The sequence below is a fragment of the Tenrec ecaudatus genome, chromosome 12 (genome assembly GCF_050624435.1).
Source record: "Tenrec ecaudatus isolate mTenEca1 chromosome 12, mTenEca1.hap1, whole genome shotgun sequence".
Taxonomy (NCBI): Eukaryota; Metazoa; Chordata; class Mammalia; order Afrosoricida; family Tenrecidae; genus Tenrec; species Tenrec ecaudatus.
Window position 1 is genome coordinate 100,161,499 of NC_134541.1, and position 21,481 is coordinate 100,182,979.

Sequence of the window (21,481 nt, forward strand, 5' to 3'; positions counted from 1 at the left end):
AAAGGGAGACATCGGACAATACAAGATATGACAAAATAATAATTTATAAATTATAAGGGGTGCATGAGGGAGGGGGAGGGGGGAAGGAGGGGAAAAATGAGAAGCTGATGCCAGGGGCTTAAGTGGAGAGCAAATGTTTTGAGGGCAATGAATGTATAAATTGTGTGTATGGATTGTGATAAGAGTTGTATGAGCCCCTAATAAAATGATTTTTTTTAAGTTTGGCATTGAATAAAGGCATATAAGTGGTTCTGGAGAAGAATACTGAAAGTGCCATGGACTGCTAAAAGGGCAAGCCGGTCTAATTGGAAGAAGTACGGCCAGAGTGCACACTAGAGGCTAGACTTCGTCTCAAGTGGAGAGCAGATGCTCTGAGAATGATGAGGGCAATGAATGTACAAATGTGCTTGACACAATTGATGCATGTATGGACTGTGATAAGAGTTGTATGAGCCCCTAATAAAAAAAAAACAAAAGAGACGCACACAGAGAGTTGTATGGGGCCCCAGTAAAATGATTTTTAGAAAAGTTAAAAAAAAAAAAAGACTTCGTCTCATATACTTTGGACATGTTGTCAGGACAGACAAATCCCTGGAGAAGGGCCACATGCTTGGTAAAGTGGAGGGGCAGGGAAAAGGAGGAAACCCCCGACCAGATGGATGGACACCATGATGGCAACAGTGGGCTAGGGCAGCGGAACAATTGTGCGGAAGGTGCAGGGCCGGGCAGTGTTTCGTTCTGTTGTGCACAGGATCGCTGTGGGTCAGAACCAAGTCAATGGCAGCTCACAACAACATGGACTGGCACAGTGGTGGCATCGATGGGCTCAAACATAAGAACAATTGTGAGGCTGGTGCAGGAGTGGGTGATCCTTCATTCCACTGCACATGGGTCGCTACGAGTCGGAACTAACTCAACAGCACCCAGCAACAGTAATGGTTCACAAACCTTCTAGGAATGAGGGTTTGATACGTCTTTTCAACTGGTAAAAGCAAAGCTGATCATCTGAAAGGTAAAACGCCACCGACTTCACGATAAAAACTGGTTTATAGGTACATTCCGATAGCTAGGGATGAGAACAATGACATGCAAAATGCAGTGGGAAGCTGGAGAAGAGATGAGCACATGGATGATGGCATATTGGCCACAGGAGGATGACGCTGGAAGTTGATTACTGAGACTATGAGGCCTCATTAGATTCTTCAGTCCAAAGTATATTTTACACGAAAGCCTCCAAATAAAATCATGTAACAAAGAGTGGTGTGGAAAGGTCAGAAGGGGGAAGGCTGGCCAATATATACAGATCAAGTGTTTCTTACTTTCCACATTTTACATCTACTTGACCAAACCCAAACCAAATTCACTGCCATTGACTTGATGCAGACGCAAAGCAATTCTATGGGAGTTTCTGAGACTGTCACTCTTTATGGGAATAAAAAGTCCCATTTAGGCTAAGGAGTGGCTGGTGGTTTCAAACTGCTATCCTTGAAGTTAATAGCCCAATGTGTAACCACTGTGCCACCAGGGCTCCACTGGAATCCTGAAAACTGTTACACTCGTGAAACTTCCAAGGTTGTGGCTGCCCAGGTCGCAGCCAGATTCTGACACTTCTAAGGGCCGGCGTGGCTGTGAGCTGTGAGACGGCTCTGTCTGATGCTGACCTGACACGGAGCCAAGTGAAAGCAGGTTTCAGAGGCAGAAAAGACCAGTGGTTGAGCCTTCGTTTACAAATTAGATGCCAAGGTTCCGTGAACTGAGGAGGGGGAAGAGTAAGCAAGGGGTCCCCACAAAGGTCTTCTGTTCAGAGAAGCTCTTCTCCCTGACAGTCCAGCCTGAGGTCCATGGGGCCTCGCATGAGTGCTATGAAGATCTACACTCCCCCCTCCACCCCCGTGCCTGCAGGGGAGGGACCTGCAGTTAGTTCATATAAGGAGCCCTCGTGGCATAGTAGAATATGCGTTGGGGTGACAACTGCAAAGTTATCAGTTCAAAACTACCCACCGTTCCATCAAAGAAGGGGAAGGTTTTCTATTCCCATAAAGGGTTACTGTCTCAGAAATCCATGGGGATAGTTCTTCTCTGTCCTACAGGGTCACGATGAGTCAGCATTGCCTGACAGCACTGAGTTTGGAAGTTGGAGTTAGTTAACACAGAGTCACGCGACAATAGATAGAACCAGCGTCATGATATCAACAGAAGACATGCCGCCGCAGATACAGAGGACCACAGCGTGGGAAATTGGGGGTGAAGCCAGGCGTTATGCCACCACAAGGCAAGGAGGACCTGAGCCATCAGAGGACTGCATGGGAAGCGGGGTCCTGCCAGCTCCCTGAACTTGCATGCCAGCCTCCAGATCTGAGAGCAGGGATAAGCCCCCAGTGTTTGGCACACCTTTACAGACTCTGTGGGAACCCAAGGCAGTGGGTCTCATTCGGGGGTTCTTTTCAATTGTGAACATGGTCTAGTGGTTATGTTGTTTTGCTTGAGAGCCCTTATCCTTCAGACAGATTCTGACATACTGAGAAATGAAATTATATAAAACCTGTGATTTTCTTCAAAGTACTGTGGGAGGCTATTAGGGCACTCGAACAGGGTCCACGTGAAGCAGGACTGGACACGAGCTACCAACTGTCGAAACTGAGCCATTGGGCACAGAGGCTCCGTCTACTCTTGTACAGGTTTTCACATTTCAGGTGAGAGATGTGAAGAGAGTCAGAATTCCCTGGAGGTCCAACCTGAGTGGTTAGTCACACTTCAGTGGGAATTATACCCATTCCCTCTATCAAAGAGAATTTCATCAACTTCCGTGAATACTTTCAAGAAACAAACTGCCCAGTTTCACTTGCTGAGTGAAGTGCTTCCCATTACCACGAGGTGAGGGAGACCCTGGTTTCAGCCTGCTCAGCATCGTGTGACGGCCAACAGCACCCCTCTCTTACCATTGTCATTCCCTGGGTCTACATCTAGGCCGGAGTGCCGGAGTGATGTACAAAGGTGCCCGGTGCACACTGTAGCTGCTGGTAGCGACGCATGAAGCCAGGGCTGGTGTTAAGTGTGCTCCCCAGGCACCAGCTGCTTGAGGAGCGGCTCCGATTTATTAAGATGAGGATCACATTCACAGTTATCTACAGCGCACGGTTATGAAGGTATTTTTTACCAGCTCAATGTGTGAGCATGCATTTCCATTAATAGTAACTACCATTATAATGAGAATAAGTCGCTAATATACCATTTATTTCACCCCTGAGCAAAAATTCGGGGATTAACTTACACTCAGTCAGTAGACAATTAGCACCCAATATTTTGGGAAATCGATCAAGAGCTAGCTGAGAGAGCTCTGCCATGAGGAGGACAGTAGAGATTTGTTTGTGGGAGGCAGGACTCACAGCAACGCTGATGCATAGGAGCAGGTTGGCGACACACGCCATCAGGAATCGGTGCTATGGCCAGGATGGGCTGTCAAGGAAGGTGTCACATACTTGCAAGCAGCAATAGTAGGGGAGGTAAAGGGAAACCACATCGCCTGGTCCAAAGCCACACCTGCGAGTTGATTAAGATGCAAGCACCCTACATGACAGAGTAGAACTGCCTTGCCTCAGAGGGTTTCCAAGGCAGTCCATCTTTACAGACGCAGACTGCCTCATCTTTCTTCTTCAGAGCTGCTGGTGGGTTCGAACTGCTGCACTCCTGGTTGCCGGCTGTGTACTTTAATTACTGTGCTTCCAGGGCCCTTTATGGGCCACTTAAAAAGGTTGCAAGTCAACAAAAATAGGTTCTAACCTTAGCTAAAATGTAGTTTACTAGAAACATCCAGAAAAACCTCCAAGAGAGAATCAGGGTCCAAGTTGGAACACTGACTGTACATCTCAATGCCGGGCCAATGGGCCCTGCCACTGAGCAAATGGCCTCCGGTGCCACTTCTTAGCCCAGGTCGGTGGTACAGTCCCCATCTCCCAAGGTCATCTGTCCTGGGCCTTGGGTAAAAGAATGCCAGGTCCTCGGAATTCCTGTCCAGGAATGTGCATGCTTGTAGAATCGGCACCCAAACTGACAAGTTCTAGTCCTGGCTTGCCTGCCAGGAGCAGACCCTACGCTTCCAGCCACGTACCTGGAGGCCTCCTGCCCTTTCCAGTTCACAGTTTAAGCCCTGATTCAGCCACCAGGAGATGTCCCAGGTCATAAAATACGTACACACAGGGGCTACTTAGCACAGCCCATCTGCTGCTAAATGGCTCCATGTAGCCACTGTACACACATGAAAGGGCATATGGTCCTGGCCTCCCGGGGACTGAGTCCACCCCGGGGACAGGGACACACACCCAGGTTGTCCTAGTCTGGGCGCCTCCCCCTTCTCACTGCCTTGCAGGGAATGAACTAGCAGCCAGCACCCTGGCACGAAAACCAGCTCCCACCCCACAATTCTATAGCTATTTTACTTTCCCAGCATGTACCTAAGGAGCCTCAGCTTGCCCCCCCTCCCAGCCCCCCTCCCTTAGAGGTCATCTAGATTAGAACTCAAGGAGCTGCTGAAGTCACCTCCCTTCTTAAGAGTTCACTCAGGAACCTGAACAAACAGGTTAAAAGTGAGGGCAGGAGTTCGTCTTCAAAGGCTTCTGCCTCTGAACATGGTGGTAGGCCAGGCATAGAGGAGCGACGCGTCTTCGTCAGAGAAGACTTGGACAGTGTGTGTGTGTGTGTGTGTGTGTGTGTGTGTGTGTGTGTGTGCCGTGTAACACTAACACCATAGGACTCCGTTGGAGCTGAGGTGGTAATTTTTTGGAATGGACGCTTTTCAAAATGAACCCAGATGGACAGATCTCTGGAATTACCCTACAAGAAGCACCAAGAGCAAGAGGCTTGTCAGGAAATGACCTGAGAAACTGCCCAGACTTGTGTGGTTATTACTTGCAGAATTTTCTCCTACGGTTTTCCCTCTTCCCGGGCGGGTGCCGCATTTTCATTGAATGTTAGTGGTGGGTGTTAGCCTAGAAACTAGATCATCTTATTTGCATTTTCCAATTTATCAGCACAAAATTGTACGGCACATTCTCTATTTCTAGTCATCTCGTCTTCAAGTCTAAGGTTGCATTTCTTTGATCTTTAACACTACGCATTTTTGTTTTCGTTCCTATTTCCTGACTCATGAGGAGCACCTGACCCACGCCATGGCGTTTTCAGTCAATTCCTACGCAAGTGAAAGTTGGACACTGAGGAAGGAAGACTGAAGAATTGGTCAGTTGAATGATGGCGCTGGTGAAGACTATTGGAAGTACCATGACTGCCAAAAAAATCCATGAAGTCACGCCCGGAAGAAGTACAGCCAGAGTGGTCCTTAGGGGCACGGGAGGCGAGGTGCTGTCTCATGCACTTTGGACATGTTGGCCAGTGGACCAGTGGAGTCAAGGAGCAACGGAAAGGAGGAAGGCCCTCCAGGAGATGGGCTGACACAGTGGTTGTGACACTGGCTCAAACATCACAACGCTCAGAGGACCTTGGGGCGCTATGAGTCAGAACGGAACGAACTCACCAGCCCCTAACAACACACGAGTGCCAAACATTAGGTACAATCTCAAAAAACCAGTTCTTTGTGGTAGTGGGGGACTGCGTTTGCGCTCTCCCCTGGAAAACAAACAAACAAAAAAAACCAGTTCTTCCTTCCACTCAGCCAGTTCAGTGATTCCCAGGTGTTCTGTTCGGCTTGGCTGGGTCTGCAGGGAGGAGGGCTGCTGTGTACTAGCCCCTGTGTGGCCCCGGCTGGGCCTGTGGCAGGCCGGCTACGTGGCAGGAGCACCCTCGCAGGAGGCCCCGGCCTCCCAGACTCGGCCCCTTACCTCGATGAGCTTCCTTTCGTAGGAGCTCGCTAGCTCCTCCGCCACTTCTCCTGGCTTCTGCTCGGTGGCTGTGACTTCATCAACATTCCAAAGGTTCGGCACCACTAGAGAAAAACAAAGGCACTCCATCAAAATTTAAACAGTGATCAAAATTTTTTCTCTCTCTCAAAAAATTCCCTTCCAAAGGCTTCTCCACAGAGTACAATGTTCATAAGAAACAATTTTCCTAATCATGTCAACACTGTCCCACTTTCTCCAAGTACGACAACATGAAATGAGGTGCTGTACAAACGAGGGCAGTCCTACCACTGCCTAAGTTGCTGGGAGGTGTGAGTGGCTGAGGTGTTCAGCTGCAGACACACCTCCAAGTGAGGCCTGGTGACTGCTCCTGAGAGAGAAGCCACTGCGAACCCTGCACCATGCAGCTCTGCTCAGGTGCCTGGCACTGCCCTGAGTTGGCAACTGGCTGTAAGGTATTGCCCACCACAGCCTGATGGAAAGTGGTAGTGGGGGGTCTGACTGCAAGAAGGACAATAAGGATGGGCATTTGTAAACGCTAATGAGGATGATATCTAGTAGCCTCCAGAAAAACTAACCCCTACCCCCCCCACACACACACACAAAGAACTCACAGACATTGAATTGATTCTGACTCATAAGGACCCTATAAGACAGGGTTGAATGCTCCCGTGGGTCTCTAAGACTGTGTGACTCTTTACAGAGGAGCAGAAAGGCTTGTTTTCTCTGAAGCCCACATACAATGGCAGGGCAAGGCCATCTTTGAGACTGGCTACCAGATGAGAGCAGCTACCCACGGATGTTGTGCCGACTCTTAAGCATAGAGATGCCTACTGTGTAGGAGAGGGCAAAGAAAAGACCGTTGGGAATGCGCCCCATAGTTCCAAAGAAAGTCGTAACTGTTTCCAGACCGGGAAAGAACATACCCGCAGCCCTGGCTCTAGGGGTGTTTTACAGGTATGCATCACCCAACTCTCAAATCAGGCACCCACATGGGTTTTCTGTGAGATGGAACTCCTGGTTGCCCTTATCAGCCTTAAGGAGATGGCAAAGAGGAAGTGCATGGAAAACAAGCTGGGAAGGCTAGCTCTCCAGGGGCTGGCCAGCCGGCCATTGAAAGACAAGGCGGGTGGTGGAAGGGAGCGAGGCTGAGCCGAAGGTCTCTAAGGGGCTGCAGCTGCTAGGGCCTGTGTACGCAGCAGGGGCTCCCGGAGTGACAGGCCAGGGTCTGCTGTTTTCACCATCTCAGTGGGGATGTGCTTCCTGCCACTTCTGTGGGGAGCCAGCCAACAACCGCCAGTGACCTGAAAAAAGCATTCGAAGAAAGAGCCTGGAAAAGGGCTTCCAGTGAAAGTTGACAGACTTAACACACGGATTTGTGTTCCCATCCTCTCAAAGTTCCTTGAAATGCCAATTTTAAAAGTCTTCCGAAAGGCATCACCCTTCAAGAGAACGAGACTGGGGAGGAAGCAGGCCCGGAGAGTGTTGAAACTGAGAACCAGGTAGATGGCTGGCAACTAACCTGCCAGCCCAGGGAGAACTTCATTCTCAGCTCCAAGTGGCAACTCCCAAACACAAGCTGACAAAAATGGAACAACTTGTACGAGGGCGAGAAAGTTCTAGCCCAAGCAATCTCTGGAAAGGGAGAGTGAGCATGAGGCTACAGATCAAGAGAAGAAAAGTCTGCTCAAGAAGCAGTGAGCAAAAGGCTAGGAGGTATTCTCTAGAGAAGATGAAACAGCAGGTCTGTGGAGTTAAAGATGAGCACTGCTCCTCTTGGCATGAAAACCAATCTCCCGGCCATTGAGTCGATGCCGATTCATAGCGACCCTATGGGACAGAGTAGAACTGCCCCTGTGAGTAAAATAGAGAGCTAAAAATACCACACTCCTGAATTTTTTAGTTCTTTCCCCAGAACAGCAAGCCTCCAACATAGACCTCCATGCAGGAGCCTGAAAAAAATATTACCTTTGAAGATGAACCCTGAGGAGAAAGGTCCTGAAAGAGACCTGGTGGAGGGAACCCCAGTGTTATGACTCAGCCACATCACCCCCGCCCCAAGAAGCCCGCAGTAAAAGTTCACAGTGCTTATGATGATCAGTCCTTTCATGCGTCACATCGATGCCTGATTAGACAGGCAGAAGCCCCCTTACATTAAGACAAGCATCCAAGAAGAAAGATAGGAGCCAAACATAGACAGGCAAGCCACTCGGAGGAAAGTGAGACTAAGAACTCTTCAAAAGCAAACGATCACTGACGTTCCCATTGGAAGGGGGAGGGGGAGTGACCCTGCAGGCCTGAAAAAGACTAGAACATTTTTAAACAGAAGAAGAACCCCTGGAGAACACTAACCAAAATGCTCCTTCGGAAAGTAAAAGGATGGTGAGAAATGTCCCAGAGCCAACTGACAAGAGTTGAGATTGAGAATTCAATGAGTGGACAAAGTGATCCAGATGGAGGTACTCCTCAGGAAATCTTAGGGAAATCTTAGAACAGGACAACAAGGATGAGGTGCAGACTTCTGCAGTGGAGACAGACACGACAGAAAGAATCAACAATTAGAATGCATATAATTTCCAAACAGCAACACTGGGAGCTACGGAATGTCGATGCCTGAGGGAAAATTGTTTCCAACCTAGACCCCATCCACCCACGGAAAGTAACATGAAGACCTTTGGAGTTGGAACACTCCAAAGAAATGTACCTTTCGCCCAGAGCAAGGCAGTGATCTGAAGAGAAGTTCCAGGATCCAAGGAAATAAGGACCAAACAATAAAGAGCGCTAGAAAAGTATTCCTAACAACACATGCAAGTAATCCAAATCATCATGGATGGACGATGAGCGGAACAATGCGCCACCCGACTGCAACGTGGATGTGCTTGAAAACATGTGAGTGAGTGGAATGAGCCAGACACCCACGGTCACACATTACCGGATTCTATTGACATGAACTCTAAGGAAGAGGCAAACCCCGACAGCCAGCCAGTAGATTAGTAGTTGCTATTGGCTAAGGGGAGGGAGGGGTGGAGTGAATGCTAGTGGGTACAGGGCTTCTTTTCCAGGGTGAGATGAAAATATTCTGGAACCAAATAGAAAGGGTTGTCCAACTTTGTGAATATCCAACAAAAAGTGAAGAAAGGGGTGAATTGCATGCCATTCAAATCATATCCCAACAAAGCTGCTGTTTTTTAAAATGCTAAAGAGAGTCAGAAGACGGACCCACAGAGTGGCCAAGCTATTGTGCTGGTGGCAGAGCCTTCAGGAGAGGCTGCCTCGAGGTACAGCGGACCGGAGCCCCACAGGGACGTGCTAAGCGGGCACTTAAAGCTGACGATGAGTGCAGATGAGGGCACTGCCAAAAGTTCTTTTAGAAAAATGAGAATTAAGAGACAATGGACCATTCCCAAAAACTTTTTGAAGTCCCCTTACAGCACATTTAAAACAAAAACCAAACACAAAAAAAGATTGCTTCCCATGGCCAACAGGACTTTGACTCATGCAAGCCAGGGCGGGACGGCACTCCACCAGGTTTTCGATAGCTAGATTTTTGGAAGCAGCTCATAAGGCCTTTTTACCAAAGCACCTCCGGGTGGGCGTGAACCTCCAACCTTTTGGTTAGCGATTAAGTGTCTTAACCATCTGGACCACCTTAACATGATCATTACCTTCAGAGAAATAATAAAGCTGTACAGGAGGGAAACAAACTAATTGTGAACCTCACAGTTCAGCTGTGGATAGCGTTCTCACTACAATAAAAGCTAAGCCGCTGAACATTGATCTAACCCCAACAAGGCCATGGCGGTCGCAGGAAGGTGGACAGGGGCTGGGGTGAGGATGAGAATCATGCTTCCCCTCCTACAGGTCCAAGCCAAAGGACCAGACCTCGAGCTGGGAGATCAGCAAGCGGCGGTAAACAAGAACATGTTAACTCAGAGACGGATGTGAGGAATCTTTTTTTTTTTTTTTTAATCTGCCAAGTTATTTCTTTGCAGTGGGAAAGAGAAGAAACTGGTGGCTGGAAGTGTCACGTCCTCTACTATAAAGCCACGTGCTATTCATTAATTTAACAAAGACAACCTATGTTTTGCTTTGGAACCATGACCAGCAGCCTTTGAAAGGCAGAGGCACTTAGAATGGACCTGGGGGGAGCTGGGTAGGCAAGAGAGGGCCTCTCTGAGCAAGCAGGGCAGGGCAGGGCAGGACAGGGAGAAGTGGCAGGGGTCCTCAGCCTGGCGGTGGGCGGGGCTGGCTAGCAGAGCCTGGTGTCCCCTCAAATGACGGCAATGAGAGCCAGAGCTCTATGGGACCGCTTTGTTTTTCAAGGTCCCTCAAGTTCTTGGCTGCCTCTTGGGATGGGGGGAAGCCAACAACGCGTGCCTGCCTTCTCTGGCAAGTTCTGTTTCCACAGGCTGTGGCATTTTCAGAGTTGACGGAATGTCCAAATGTGTATCTCTAAGGCCCTAGTCTGCCTCTGTCCTCTCTGCGTGACCTCCTGGTCTTTGCTCCCCCTACAGGAGGAGACTGGCTGTCTGCTGGGGGGGCTCTGCACATCGCCTTGGAAATCAAGCTGTGCTAGCGATGCCCTGCCGCGCCGGGCCTCTTGTTTGTGTGTTTAAGAAGAATCCTCAGTCTCCTACACTGGAGGAGGCAGGAATAAGCCTTCTGACCTTCAAGGCTGGGGGACAGGCCCCCGACAATCGTGAATTTAGAAGAGGGCTCTTGGAAACTAGTTGGTTGGCTGTCTCTACAACACACTGACCCCGTATGGCTGGAGTTCAGCTCCTAGGTTTTAACAAGCATTTCAGAAACTTCAGTCTTATGTTCACTAGTAGAACAGAAAACTGATCCTACCTCTTTCTCACACTTCTAGGACAGTCCCCCGGCCCACCTCCTGGGGCTCAAGGCATGAGCCCTGTGGAATGTCCACCCCTGACTCACCTCTCAGGAACAGAATGAATGAGAATTCTGGATGTACCAGCCCCCACAAACAAAGTTTGAAAGGGCTGGTACTTCAGTCTTAGGTGACCTCCCTTGCTCCCTCGCTGATGGAGTGCCCGGTGGAGACTCATGTGGCAGCAAGGACGCTGAGGGGTGCCCACAGTCGTGTGAGTGGAAGCCGGCATGCCCCAGGTGAGTGAGCTGCAGCTGGCACCCAGACTACAGCCTTGTGGAACACCCGGAACCAGAGGCCTCTAGCTAAGCCACGCCTGGCTTCTCATCCCAGAGACTGTGGCATGACTAACATTAGTTGTGCTAAGGAGAGAAACTGTGAGGTCAGTTAATTGTTTTGCAGCAATAATTAACCACTGCTGTTGTTCCCTGCCATGAAGTGGCCCACACTCATGGTGAAGCCTGTTCCACGCCATAGCAACCCACAAGGCTCCAGGAACACATGGGTGTTAGTTGCAGATGAGGTGCACTGCCAGGAACTGAACCTGGATCTCCCACATGAAAGGCCAGAACCCTACCACGGACCCACCGCTACCCCCAGAGAAAATGAGCACAGTATCTTTAACTATTCACTGGAACTGCTCGACAGGCTACTGCAAATAAGACTGGGATTACAAAGATGATAATCTGACCCCAAATGGACAACATTCGTAAAAGTGACAATTCAAGGCTGATGGGCCGATACACTGTTAGAAGGTTAGGATTAATATTTGGAAAGGAAAGAGAGCCATTTAATCGAGTAGACCACTCCACCCCTCGATTGGTGAAGGTGACCATATGCTGATGCACAAGAACCTACTGGTCTGGAAACAGACTCCAAACTCACAGCCACTGGCTGCAATGCTGAATCATCACGACCCCCTGTGGGTTTCCAAGGTGGTGACTGTTTACATGAATAGAAAGCCTTTCTCCAGTTGAAGCTGCTGGTGGTGTTGAACTGCCAAGCATGCACTTCAAAGCCCACTGCATAACCACTACACCACCAGGGCTCCAAATACCCTACAGGTTTAGGTTCACAGGCACACACCCTCTGGTTTTCTTACTTTGCAAAATCAACAATATCCCAACTTGCCTTAGAATGAAGGGGACATTTGGGTGTTCATGGAAGACAGCACAATAAAAATCCTAGTGTAGTCAAGTCATTTGAGAGCCAGAAGTCACCGTGCACCTGAGCATGCTCCACTGCACATCTCCCAATAGACTGATCACCACAGAGAGAATCAGTTGGGATTGAATTCTCAACGTCAAAACTACACGAATCCAAATGCTGATCCATCTGCCACAATGAGGTGATCTGTTCACTGGGAAATGAATGCAGCGTGTCAAGAGAACATTATGCTTCTCTACTGTACACGGGGTAGACCGAAGTCACTCTGACCTCAAGAAAACATTACAGGGTTAGTCCTGGAATCTTGGAGCTGACATGTTCTCATGAACAATTCCAGTCTGAATTCAGAGTTATGACGGTGTTCAGAATGCCAGATTTTATCCTGGTCCAGAACTACAGGAAGCACACAGCAGGCAGCATCCATGGGACAGACAACAGCTTTCATCCACATTCCTGGACACTTCAGGGTGGAGCAAGACACTTAGACTTTGCTAAAAAGGTCCAAATGCAAACACAGGCCTCGTGTCAAAAAGAAACAAGGACAGCATCTAATGTCCTAATCAAAACTGAAACTACATATGGATGATGAGATAGTTCAGGTTTATTGTGCTAACCTGGCCGATAAATACATGTGGGATTAATTGAAGGGCAGAGAGTTAAAATGGCTCAGTGAGTCTCACCTTTCTTGTTCTCTGGTCTCTTGATCTCTGATGGTTGGATCAGAGTGCAGCTGCCTTGACTAGTTCTCTGCCTCAGCTGGCAAGGCTCACTTCCTGTGAGACATCCCTAAGGAGAAGCCACATGGATGCAGCCCCTGGGTGCTGGAGAAGCTGCATGGAGACCCCTGCCAGTGCTAAGATGCTTACACTGCCACTGGATTCAAAGACTTTCTACCCACTGGTCTGTGATCGTCCTGCATTCGGCGTCATTGACTGTGGTTTGTGAATTTGAGGAGGGCTTTGTGGATCGGTGTCTGACATAATGTCAGACTTATGGGCTTAGACTGGGCTGGGTTGTGATGCTTTATTAAATACACTTACCCTTCATATAAAACTCTTATACATACATGAATTTCTGTGGATTTGTTTCTCTAGTCTACCCAGACTAACACAGATAGGTTCTCACAAAAATCGAAAGAATGCTATTCTACCTGAAATAGCACCTAGGAATTGATTAAGCATTTTCCAAACACATAATCAGGATCTCCCTGCCACCCACCCCTCAGGAGTTACTCTGGCCATTTCACGAATGGCACAGTGTCTATGATCTCAACATTGTCAAGGCATTTCTAGTCCACTGGCATTTCCATCCACCACACCTGGGCCCAATGGCAAGCTGTCTCCAACGTTGTCAGGCACAGGCGTGCCCATTAACCCCATCAACCTAGCTAACATCACATTATCCGCAGGAAAATCTGCACTCTATTTACTTGCACCTACTGAGTCGTCAGCAATTTTCTCTGGTAATTTCCATGATGGCATAATTAAAGAAGTCAGACTCCAAATGGGAAAAGAATGATTTGGCAGACACAATGAGCCGCCTGCTTTTAAATTCAAATGGTTAGAGCTGAAACTGTTTGATAAAAACACATAAAGACTTGGCTTTAAACCAGAACCATTTGTCATGTTCCAGAGAAGCTGTGATTGGCTAGAAACATTAGCAGGTCATTTAAACTTAGAGAAGAGTTCACAGTTCCCAGCTCCCCGCAGCCACCATATCTGCTGGAGGTGTCCGTGATAAGTCATCTGAAATAAGCACACACGAGGCTGGCCTCACCACCGGGGGCCGAGAATGCATGGAGTTTTCTGCCTAAATTATTTTAGGAAAAACTTCACATACCATAGGGGGCAGCCCAACAAACGGTATGATAAGGTTACTGTTTTGCTTTCAATTCGAACAAGCTTAGCATGACCCCAGATGCACACAGTGTGAGACGCTGGTGGTAAAGGAGGATAAAGGCTCGTTTTAAATTCAGAGTTGGTTTTCTAGGGCATTCTAATGGGGGAAAAAGAGGCGTGCTCAGGTCCTCCAACAGCAGGTCAGGCTCTGAGTGATGGGGATCTGGGACACTTTACGGGTGCAAAAAATAAAAGCTCTTCCTGGGCGAGGTGGCAACAGTGCCTACAAGATAGCAGGGCCTTGCTGTTGTTCCTGAATCAGAGTCCATCTTCGTAACAATGTGGTCACTAGGTTTCGAGTGGGGTCCTGCTCATAGGGACCCCAGGTATACCATGTTCACACTCAGTCTACGCTTGAGCCCCTTGCTGCAGGCAGCTGTCAGCCCCACACATCTTCTCACTGATGGTAGAGGAGTCCCCGGAGTGCAAAGGCTCGGCTGCTGACTGAAAGGTTCAAATCCACCCAGAGGCAATCAGCTTCTGAAACCTCCAGTCACTAAAGCCCTGTGGAGCACAGGTCCATTGTGAAACACACCTGAGTAAGGGAAGGCCCACTGGCACCTCGTTTGGGTTTCCTTGATGTTGCTTCACCACAGGAGAAGAATACTAAAACATTCAAACTTTCCAGAAAGTAGCAACCAAATTCTTTATACTCATTGTCCTCCAAGTTGACGGCATCATGACAATCCCCCTACAGGGCAGGACAGAACTTCCTATGTGGGTTTCAGAGACTGAACTATTTATGGGAGAAGCAAGCCTCCTTTCTTCCACGGAGCAGCTGGTAGTTTTGAACTTCTGACCTTGTAGTTAGCAGCCAAATGCATAACCCACTTTATAAGCATGATATAAGGGGATCTCCAGTTAATTCTCTATTACAGAACAGGGCACTCATGTGATATCCAAACCATGAAAAGACAAAGTCGTCTGTCTCCCTCAGGGACAGAATGGAGAGTCAGGTGATTGAGAAGGTCACTCTTAATAACCAAGGCGGAGGCAGATGTGCTCAAACGTGGGCCTGAGGCACAGGGCAGGCCTGAGTTCAAACCCAGCTTGATCACAAACTCGCATGAGACCCTGGGTCCATGACTCCTTTTCTCTGGAGTTTCCATTTCCTCGTCTCAAACTGGGGGTCATGATACGTCTTTCAAGGACAACTAAGACTAATAACCTCCACAAGTCCATGGCTTGCCTTGTTCCAATTATTACAGAGAAGTGAGTTTGTTAAAGCCAAGCACTGCCATCGAGTTGAACAGAGCAGAATTGCCCCTGTGAGTTTCCCAGACTGCAACTCTTTATGGGAGTAGAAAGTCCCTTCTTTCTCCGATGAACGAATGGTGGTTTCAAACTGCTGGCCTTGTGGGTGGCAAGCCAATGCATAACCACTCTGCCACCAGGGCTCCTTTTCCAAATCTGCCAGGCTCTTGGTTATTTGCTAAGTGTCCATGTCCTGTGGGCTCTTCCAGAAGAACCCACCCCAGTCCAGATGCCGCGCCTCGCTATCCTGTGTGTGCAGCTCCTAGTCTAGGCCACGAGGATCCCTGATCTCAGGTCCAGAAGACAGTGCTCCACTCCTGGCTGGCTTGTACTGGTAATTAAGCACCTGCTGTGCTTTCTTTAATTTCCTTTTAAAAATCTTTACAAATGTAACACATGGTAGTGCAGTTTAAAAAAAAAAAGTACAGGTCTGTCTAAATAAGATAGGCTGGATGAGAAATCTGGAGGAGAAAACAACGGGGCTGATAGTTCCGGGGAGGCGGGGCATGGGAGAAGGGGAGGTCGGGGGAAAGGAAGTGGTGTTAACAAACCCAGGGACAAGGGAACAAGTGATCCAAATCAGTGGTGAGGAGGGCAAGACCAAGGGTAATGTAACCGAGAGGAATTACTGAAACCCTAACGAAGGTTGAACATGATAGTGGGACAAGAGGAAAGTCAAAGGAACTAGAGGAAAGAGCTAGGAGGCAAAGGGCATTTATAGAGGTTTAAATAAAGGCATATACATATGAAAATATATTTATATATGAGGATGTGGAAATAGATCTATGTGCATTGGGCCTCCACTCAAGTATTCCCTCAATGCAAGAATACTTTCTTCTATTAAATTGGCATTCTATGATGCTCACCTTCCTGACACAATCTCTGAAGACAGAGCAGATGAATAAGAAAATGTGGTGAAGAAAGCTGATGGTGCCCGGCTATCAAAAGATCTAGTGTCTAGGGTCTTAAAGGCTTCAAGGTAAACAAGTGGCCATCTAGCTCAGAAGCAACAAAGCCCACATGGAAGAAGCACACCAGCCTGTGCGATCAAGAGGTTTCGAAGGGATCAGGTATCAGGCATCATCAGAACAAAATATCATACCATTGTGAATGAGGGGTGGAATGTGGAGTGGAGACCCAAAACCCATTTGTAAGCCACTGGACATCCCTTTACAGAAGGGTCTCGGGGAGGAGACGAGCCAGTCAGGGTGCCATGTAGCAACGATAAAACATACAACTTTCCTCTAGTTCCTAAATGCTTTCCCCCCCCCCACTATCATGATCCCAATTCTACCTTACAAATATGGCTAGACCAGAGGATGTACACTGGTATGGAGAGGAACTGGAAACACAGGGAATCCAGGGCAGATGAGCCCTTCAGGACCAGTGGTGTGAGTGGTGATACTGGGAGGGTGGAGGGAGGGTGGGTTGGAGGTGGGGAACTGATTACAAGGATCTACATATAACCTCCTCCCTGGGGGACAGACAACAGAAAAGTGGGTGAAGGAAGACATCGGACAGAGGAAGATATGACAAAATAATAATTTGTGAATTACCAAGGGTTCATGAGGGAGGGGGAAAGGTCACGAGCTGATGCCAGGGGCTTAGGTGGAGAGCAGGTGTTTTGATAGGTAATGAATGTGCAGGTGTGCTTTATACAATTGATGTATAGGAGTTGTATGAGATCCTTATAAAACAATTTAAAAAGTATTTTTCTTTTTTTCCCACTTTGATATGCCAACTTACATTTTATTATTGGGCTTCATGTTATTGCTATAAAAAAGGACATGTATTTGATCGCTTCATTGTAAGACTGGCTTCCACGTGCTTCCTGTACACCGGCTGGGTGGGTATGTGCTTCTTGGGGTTACTGGTGACTGCTAAATCTTCTCCACAAGCAGTTTGTCCATCACTCCTCTGCTCCCCACGGAGTCAGCAGTGGGAACGCACTAGCCACTCCTCAGGAGAAAGATGAGGAGGCCTGCTTCCATGAAGACCACAGGCTTGAAACCGTATGGGTCAGTTCGGCTCTGTCTGCCAGGGCTACTATTGACTTGTGACAACAGGCAATGAATTGTACATGGTGGTTCTCGGGTGGCACAAATAATTTACATGAAGCACTACTAATCCTGAGGCTCAGTCCCACCCCCCCACCCAGATGATGGAGGACAAAAGGTCTGGTCATCCACTTTTGCATAGACGACAGCCAATAAAACCCCACTCGACAGCACCTGAGGTCGTAGTGAGTGGAAACCAGCCAAGGGCTCTCCATGGTCTGGCCCCTGCACATCAAGTACAGAGTATGAATCTCAACCCAGCAAACAAGAGGGTTAGTGGTGTTTCTAAAGCACATTCACCCTGTTACAGGCACAAAGATACCCACTCCTCCACTTGGTTTATACCAGAGGTTCTCAACCTGTGGGCCGCAACCCCTTTGGGGGACCCAATGGCTCTTTCACAGGGTTTGCCTAATTCATAACAGTAGCAAAATTACAGTTATGAAGTAGCAATAGAAATAATGTTGTGGTCGGGGAATCACCACAACATGAGGAGCTGTATTAATGGGTCGTGGCATGAGGAAGTTGAGAACCGCTGGTTTATTTTGTCACTCTGTTAAGAAGTTTGAAGGAGAGGTGCCCACAATATGAAGGGGAAATACTCAAGGAATGCTTTCCAAGTGGAGGGCACTGGCCTGAGCTCTCTATGTGCACCACTGAGAAAGCTCCAATAAGCAATAGAAGTAGAAAAACATTGCCATCAAGTCAATTCTGCCTTTCGCCTGTAGATTGAGTGGCTGGTGGTTTCGAACTGCTGACCTTATGGGTGAGCAGTCCAACCTCATAACCCACAATACCACCAGAAGACTGAAATTCATTCAATAAAATTGGCAAAATGGCAAACAGAGCCCTAAGGTTAAGGAAAAGAGAAATGCAGAAGAAATTGAAGGCTGGCCTCCCACGTGATCTGTTTTATCCAGCCAACAAGTCACACCAAGTGCAATCCCTGGGAGCCAGAAACACAAAAGGTTAGCGACGAAGAAGGCGGCTCTGTTGAGAGGAAGGCTTTAAAGCTTGCACACTTGTGTTCTCTCTCTCTCCCTCTCCCTCTCCCTCTCTCTCTCTCTCTCTGGCTCGCACACTGAATGTTGGAATCCTGTAATCTGTCCCTTCTCCAGGCCCACAAGGTCAAGGCTGAGTGGTGGTTGCCTAGAAGCACAGGCAGGAAGAGAAAACTCATCAGCCCTGAAACCCAAGGTCAAGGAAGGGCTGGCCTTTCGAGGGGAGAAGAAAAAGAAAGTGCTTGCTGAGTAAGACTGCGGGGTCAGGCCGTGGTAGAAGGAATGGGTCACGGGAAGCACACCAGCACAGATCGGCACAGCTACTGCCTCGGAGGGGCCAGAGGGAAGAACCAGGAAAGTGGGCAGCGGAGCAGCTGCTTCTCCGGGGCTGAAGGAAGCCTGATGGCGTGGAGTGGAGGGGCAGAGGGGCACACACACAAGATGGAGACTCTGCCAAGAGGGCCATTGGAGTTATGTGGCCCTAACCATGGACTACCCTCAAAATAAGGGGAGCTGGTTCAAATGCAGATTCTTGTGTCCTGGTTCCCCCCCAAAATGGATTTAGTGGCCCTGAGGGATGGCCTGGGAATCTGGAGTGAGCGCAAGGTACAGCAGAGTCTGAAGAGAAGGCAAAAATGTTCTAAAGAAAGAAATTAAGAAATATGCTCAGAACCACACAAGGACGTCCTTCCAGCTGCCACAGATTGGCCCACCAGGGCTGCCTTCACTCCAGCTCCTCACCCCTCCATGAGCCCCCAGCCTGCCCTTCTCCCCCACCCCCCAGTTACAGAAGCACCAAAGCTGGGGAGCCTTGTGGGGCAGGGAAGGCAGAGATACACCATGACCTATCTCAGGTCTGAGTGCTGCGGTCCCAGAACCTCCACTGTCAGTGGTTTTCAAAGAGCCGAGGAAGCTCCAAAGGGCCCTGGAGCACCCCACTCAGGGAAGGGCTCTGCGTCCTCTCTTTCAGGCTCTGTACTAGGCTCCTCGGTGAGCTCTTCGTGTCGTCTTTCTTCCCTTCACTGGGGCCTGTTTGAGCCTTGAGTGACCGTTCTTTGAATATCTCAAGGTGATGAGATTTAGGACATCCTACTTAGAGATTCTTCACTAACACAACAAATGGGATTACAGTCACAGGTGTGTGTGTGTGTGGCTATAATCCCATTTGTGTGTGTGGAGGGGGAGGGGGGAATGTAGCCCCTGCACCCAGAATCCTGAAGGCTTCATGTCAGTCAGTGACCACGCAAATCAGTCCAGCCAATGCTGCCTCTTCTCGAACACGGGACAGCCAGCTGCCCACCTATTAGCACCAAAACCAAAAAAAAAAAAACAAACTCACTGCCATCCAGGTAATTCACATGCATGGCCACCTATAAAGGAGGGCAGAACTACCCCTGTGAGTTCCCAAGACTGCGACTCTTTACAGGACAAGACAGCCTCATCTTTCCCCCAAGGAGAAGCTGATGGTTTTGAACTGTTAACCTCGGAGTTAGCAGCACCGTGCATAACCACCACACCCAAGACCACACTTGCTGTATTTTGACCATTTCCGCCTCTCTGTGGAATCATAGTGTGCCTCCCCCAGTATATGAAAAAGGGATTTTGACATATTTGACACAATCTGGTAATAAATGACAAGCCAGAGGACATTCTGAAGTGCCCACAGAGATGTTCTGCAGCCCTGACAGGGACCCAGAAATATCTTCATTCTATCTAGGAACTTGTAGCAAAGGAGACCGAACGAACAGAGGGCTGGAGGGAATCTTGTGGAAGCTGGGGTGGGGGGGCAATCCAAGCCAGAAGGCTGACTCCAGCTCTCCATTGATCACTGAGCGAACAGCTCTTCTCTGCTGACCAACGTTCCTCTGTACTTGACCGTTTATAGGGTGAACTAATGGCAGAAGACAGAAGTTCTCCGCCTACTAGGATTCAAGGAGACTGCCCAGCCCAGGGAACCTGGGAGGCCTTGAAGGCATCTGATGATGAGAAAGAACAACCCTCTCCAGACGGGCCCGGTGCGCCAAGTACACATGGATGGGGGAGCAACTCCAACGCTCACATGCCCCGTGTGTCATGGGGAGGGGGATGTCTCGTGTTTCCTCCTCTTAGCTCCTCAGAGGGGAAGCAAGAGAAAGACCAGTCATTTTTCCAGAAAGGTTCTGGAACTCTGGCCCTGCAATCTCGCCTGGGCATCCAGCACATAAGTGTGGAATGGTTGATACAGGACAGGTGGTCCAGCACCTGACACCACAGAAAACAGAAGCTAGGGAGTACCAGATCTTCTAGCAAGGGCCCCTCCAGTAAACTGAGAGTTGGCTGACAAGACTGAACTACCAGGGGGCAGCTACCTGGCAAAAGGGGCAGTGGGAATTAGGATATGGGATGGGATGCAGGAGGCCGCTTCAGAGAGAAGGCCCATGTAGTTGAGCATGATAAACAAGGGGAAGAGTAGCGACAGGTATCAGCTGTGAGGCAGGTAGCCACCTCATCACGCAGGGCCTCATAGGCCATGATGAGAACTTTCCATCTTACTCTCCTGAGGAGATGAAGTCGCTGGAGGCTCGTAAGCAAGGTGTGTGTGATCAGCTGTGTAGCAGTCTGCTTCCTCTTTCAGTCGTTCTACTGTTGGGTAAAGAAGTGGCTCGGAGGGTGGGAGACCAGCTCTCAGCTACCACCACATTCCAGGCATGAAACGATGACGGAGAAGATCAAAGCATAAACCTGACATGAACAGTTAAAGCTTTGTCAGTAGACTCCCCCTAAGTGCATGATGGGCCTGATCTGCTTTCCAAAACTGTCCCCATCTCTGGTTTGTATTATTCTGTTTGGTCTCTGCTTGTCCATATTGGGATCTAGCTCAGGGGTGTCATGCTACTGGAGGTCACCCTCTTGAAGTTGTGCTATGGTTTTCCATTTTTCGGTATGTGAAACCCAGGAATGATGAACCTATAGAGACAGCAAGTAGAACAAGAGTTTCGGGGGATGGGGTTCAGTGGTGGAGGGGGGCGAAGGGGAGATCATGTCAGGGAGTCCATGTAGAAAAAGAATGTTTGGAAACTGATTGTGGTGAACCTTGTACAATTCTGTTTGATGTGACTGAACTGTGGAATGATATGAAATATATATTAATAACAAAGAAAAAGACACCCCCCCCAAAAAAAGAAAGAAAAAAATGAATGAGGGCAAACTTGGCCCAGGCTGGGAGTAGGGAAGGCAATTCAAAAAGGTTGGTTGGATCTAAGCTGTGTTTTGGAGTTCACAGCACTTGCTGATGGGTTTGAAATGGGAGGAAGGATGATCCATAGACTTCTGGTTTGAGCAACCAAAGTAAAAAACCAAACTCACTACGACTGAGTCAGTTCTA

The 21,481-nt window shown here is 48.7% G+C and overlaps 1 protein-coding gene across 1 annotated transcript in view; it reads right to left on the bottom strand.

Annotated features, from left to right (window-relative positions):
- SNX29 (sorting nexin 29) overlaps positions 1–21,481 on the bottom strand; it is a 499,345-nt gene that overhangs the window by 212,759 nt on the left and 265,105 nt on the right. Inside the window, exon 15 of the mRNA XM_075564274.1 lies at positions 5,832–5,935. Within this exon, the coding sequence (XP_075420389.1) occupies positions 5,832–5,935 (104 nt within the window). The remainder of the gene's footprint in view (positions 1–5,831; positions 5,936–21,481) is intronic.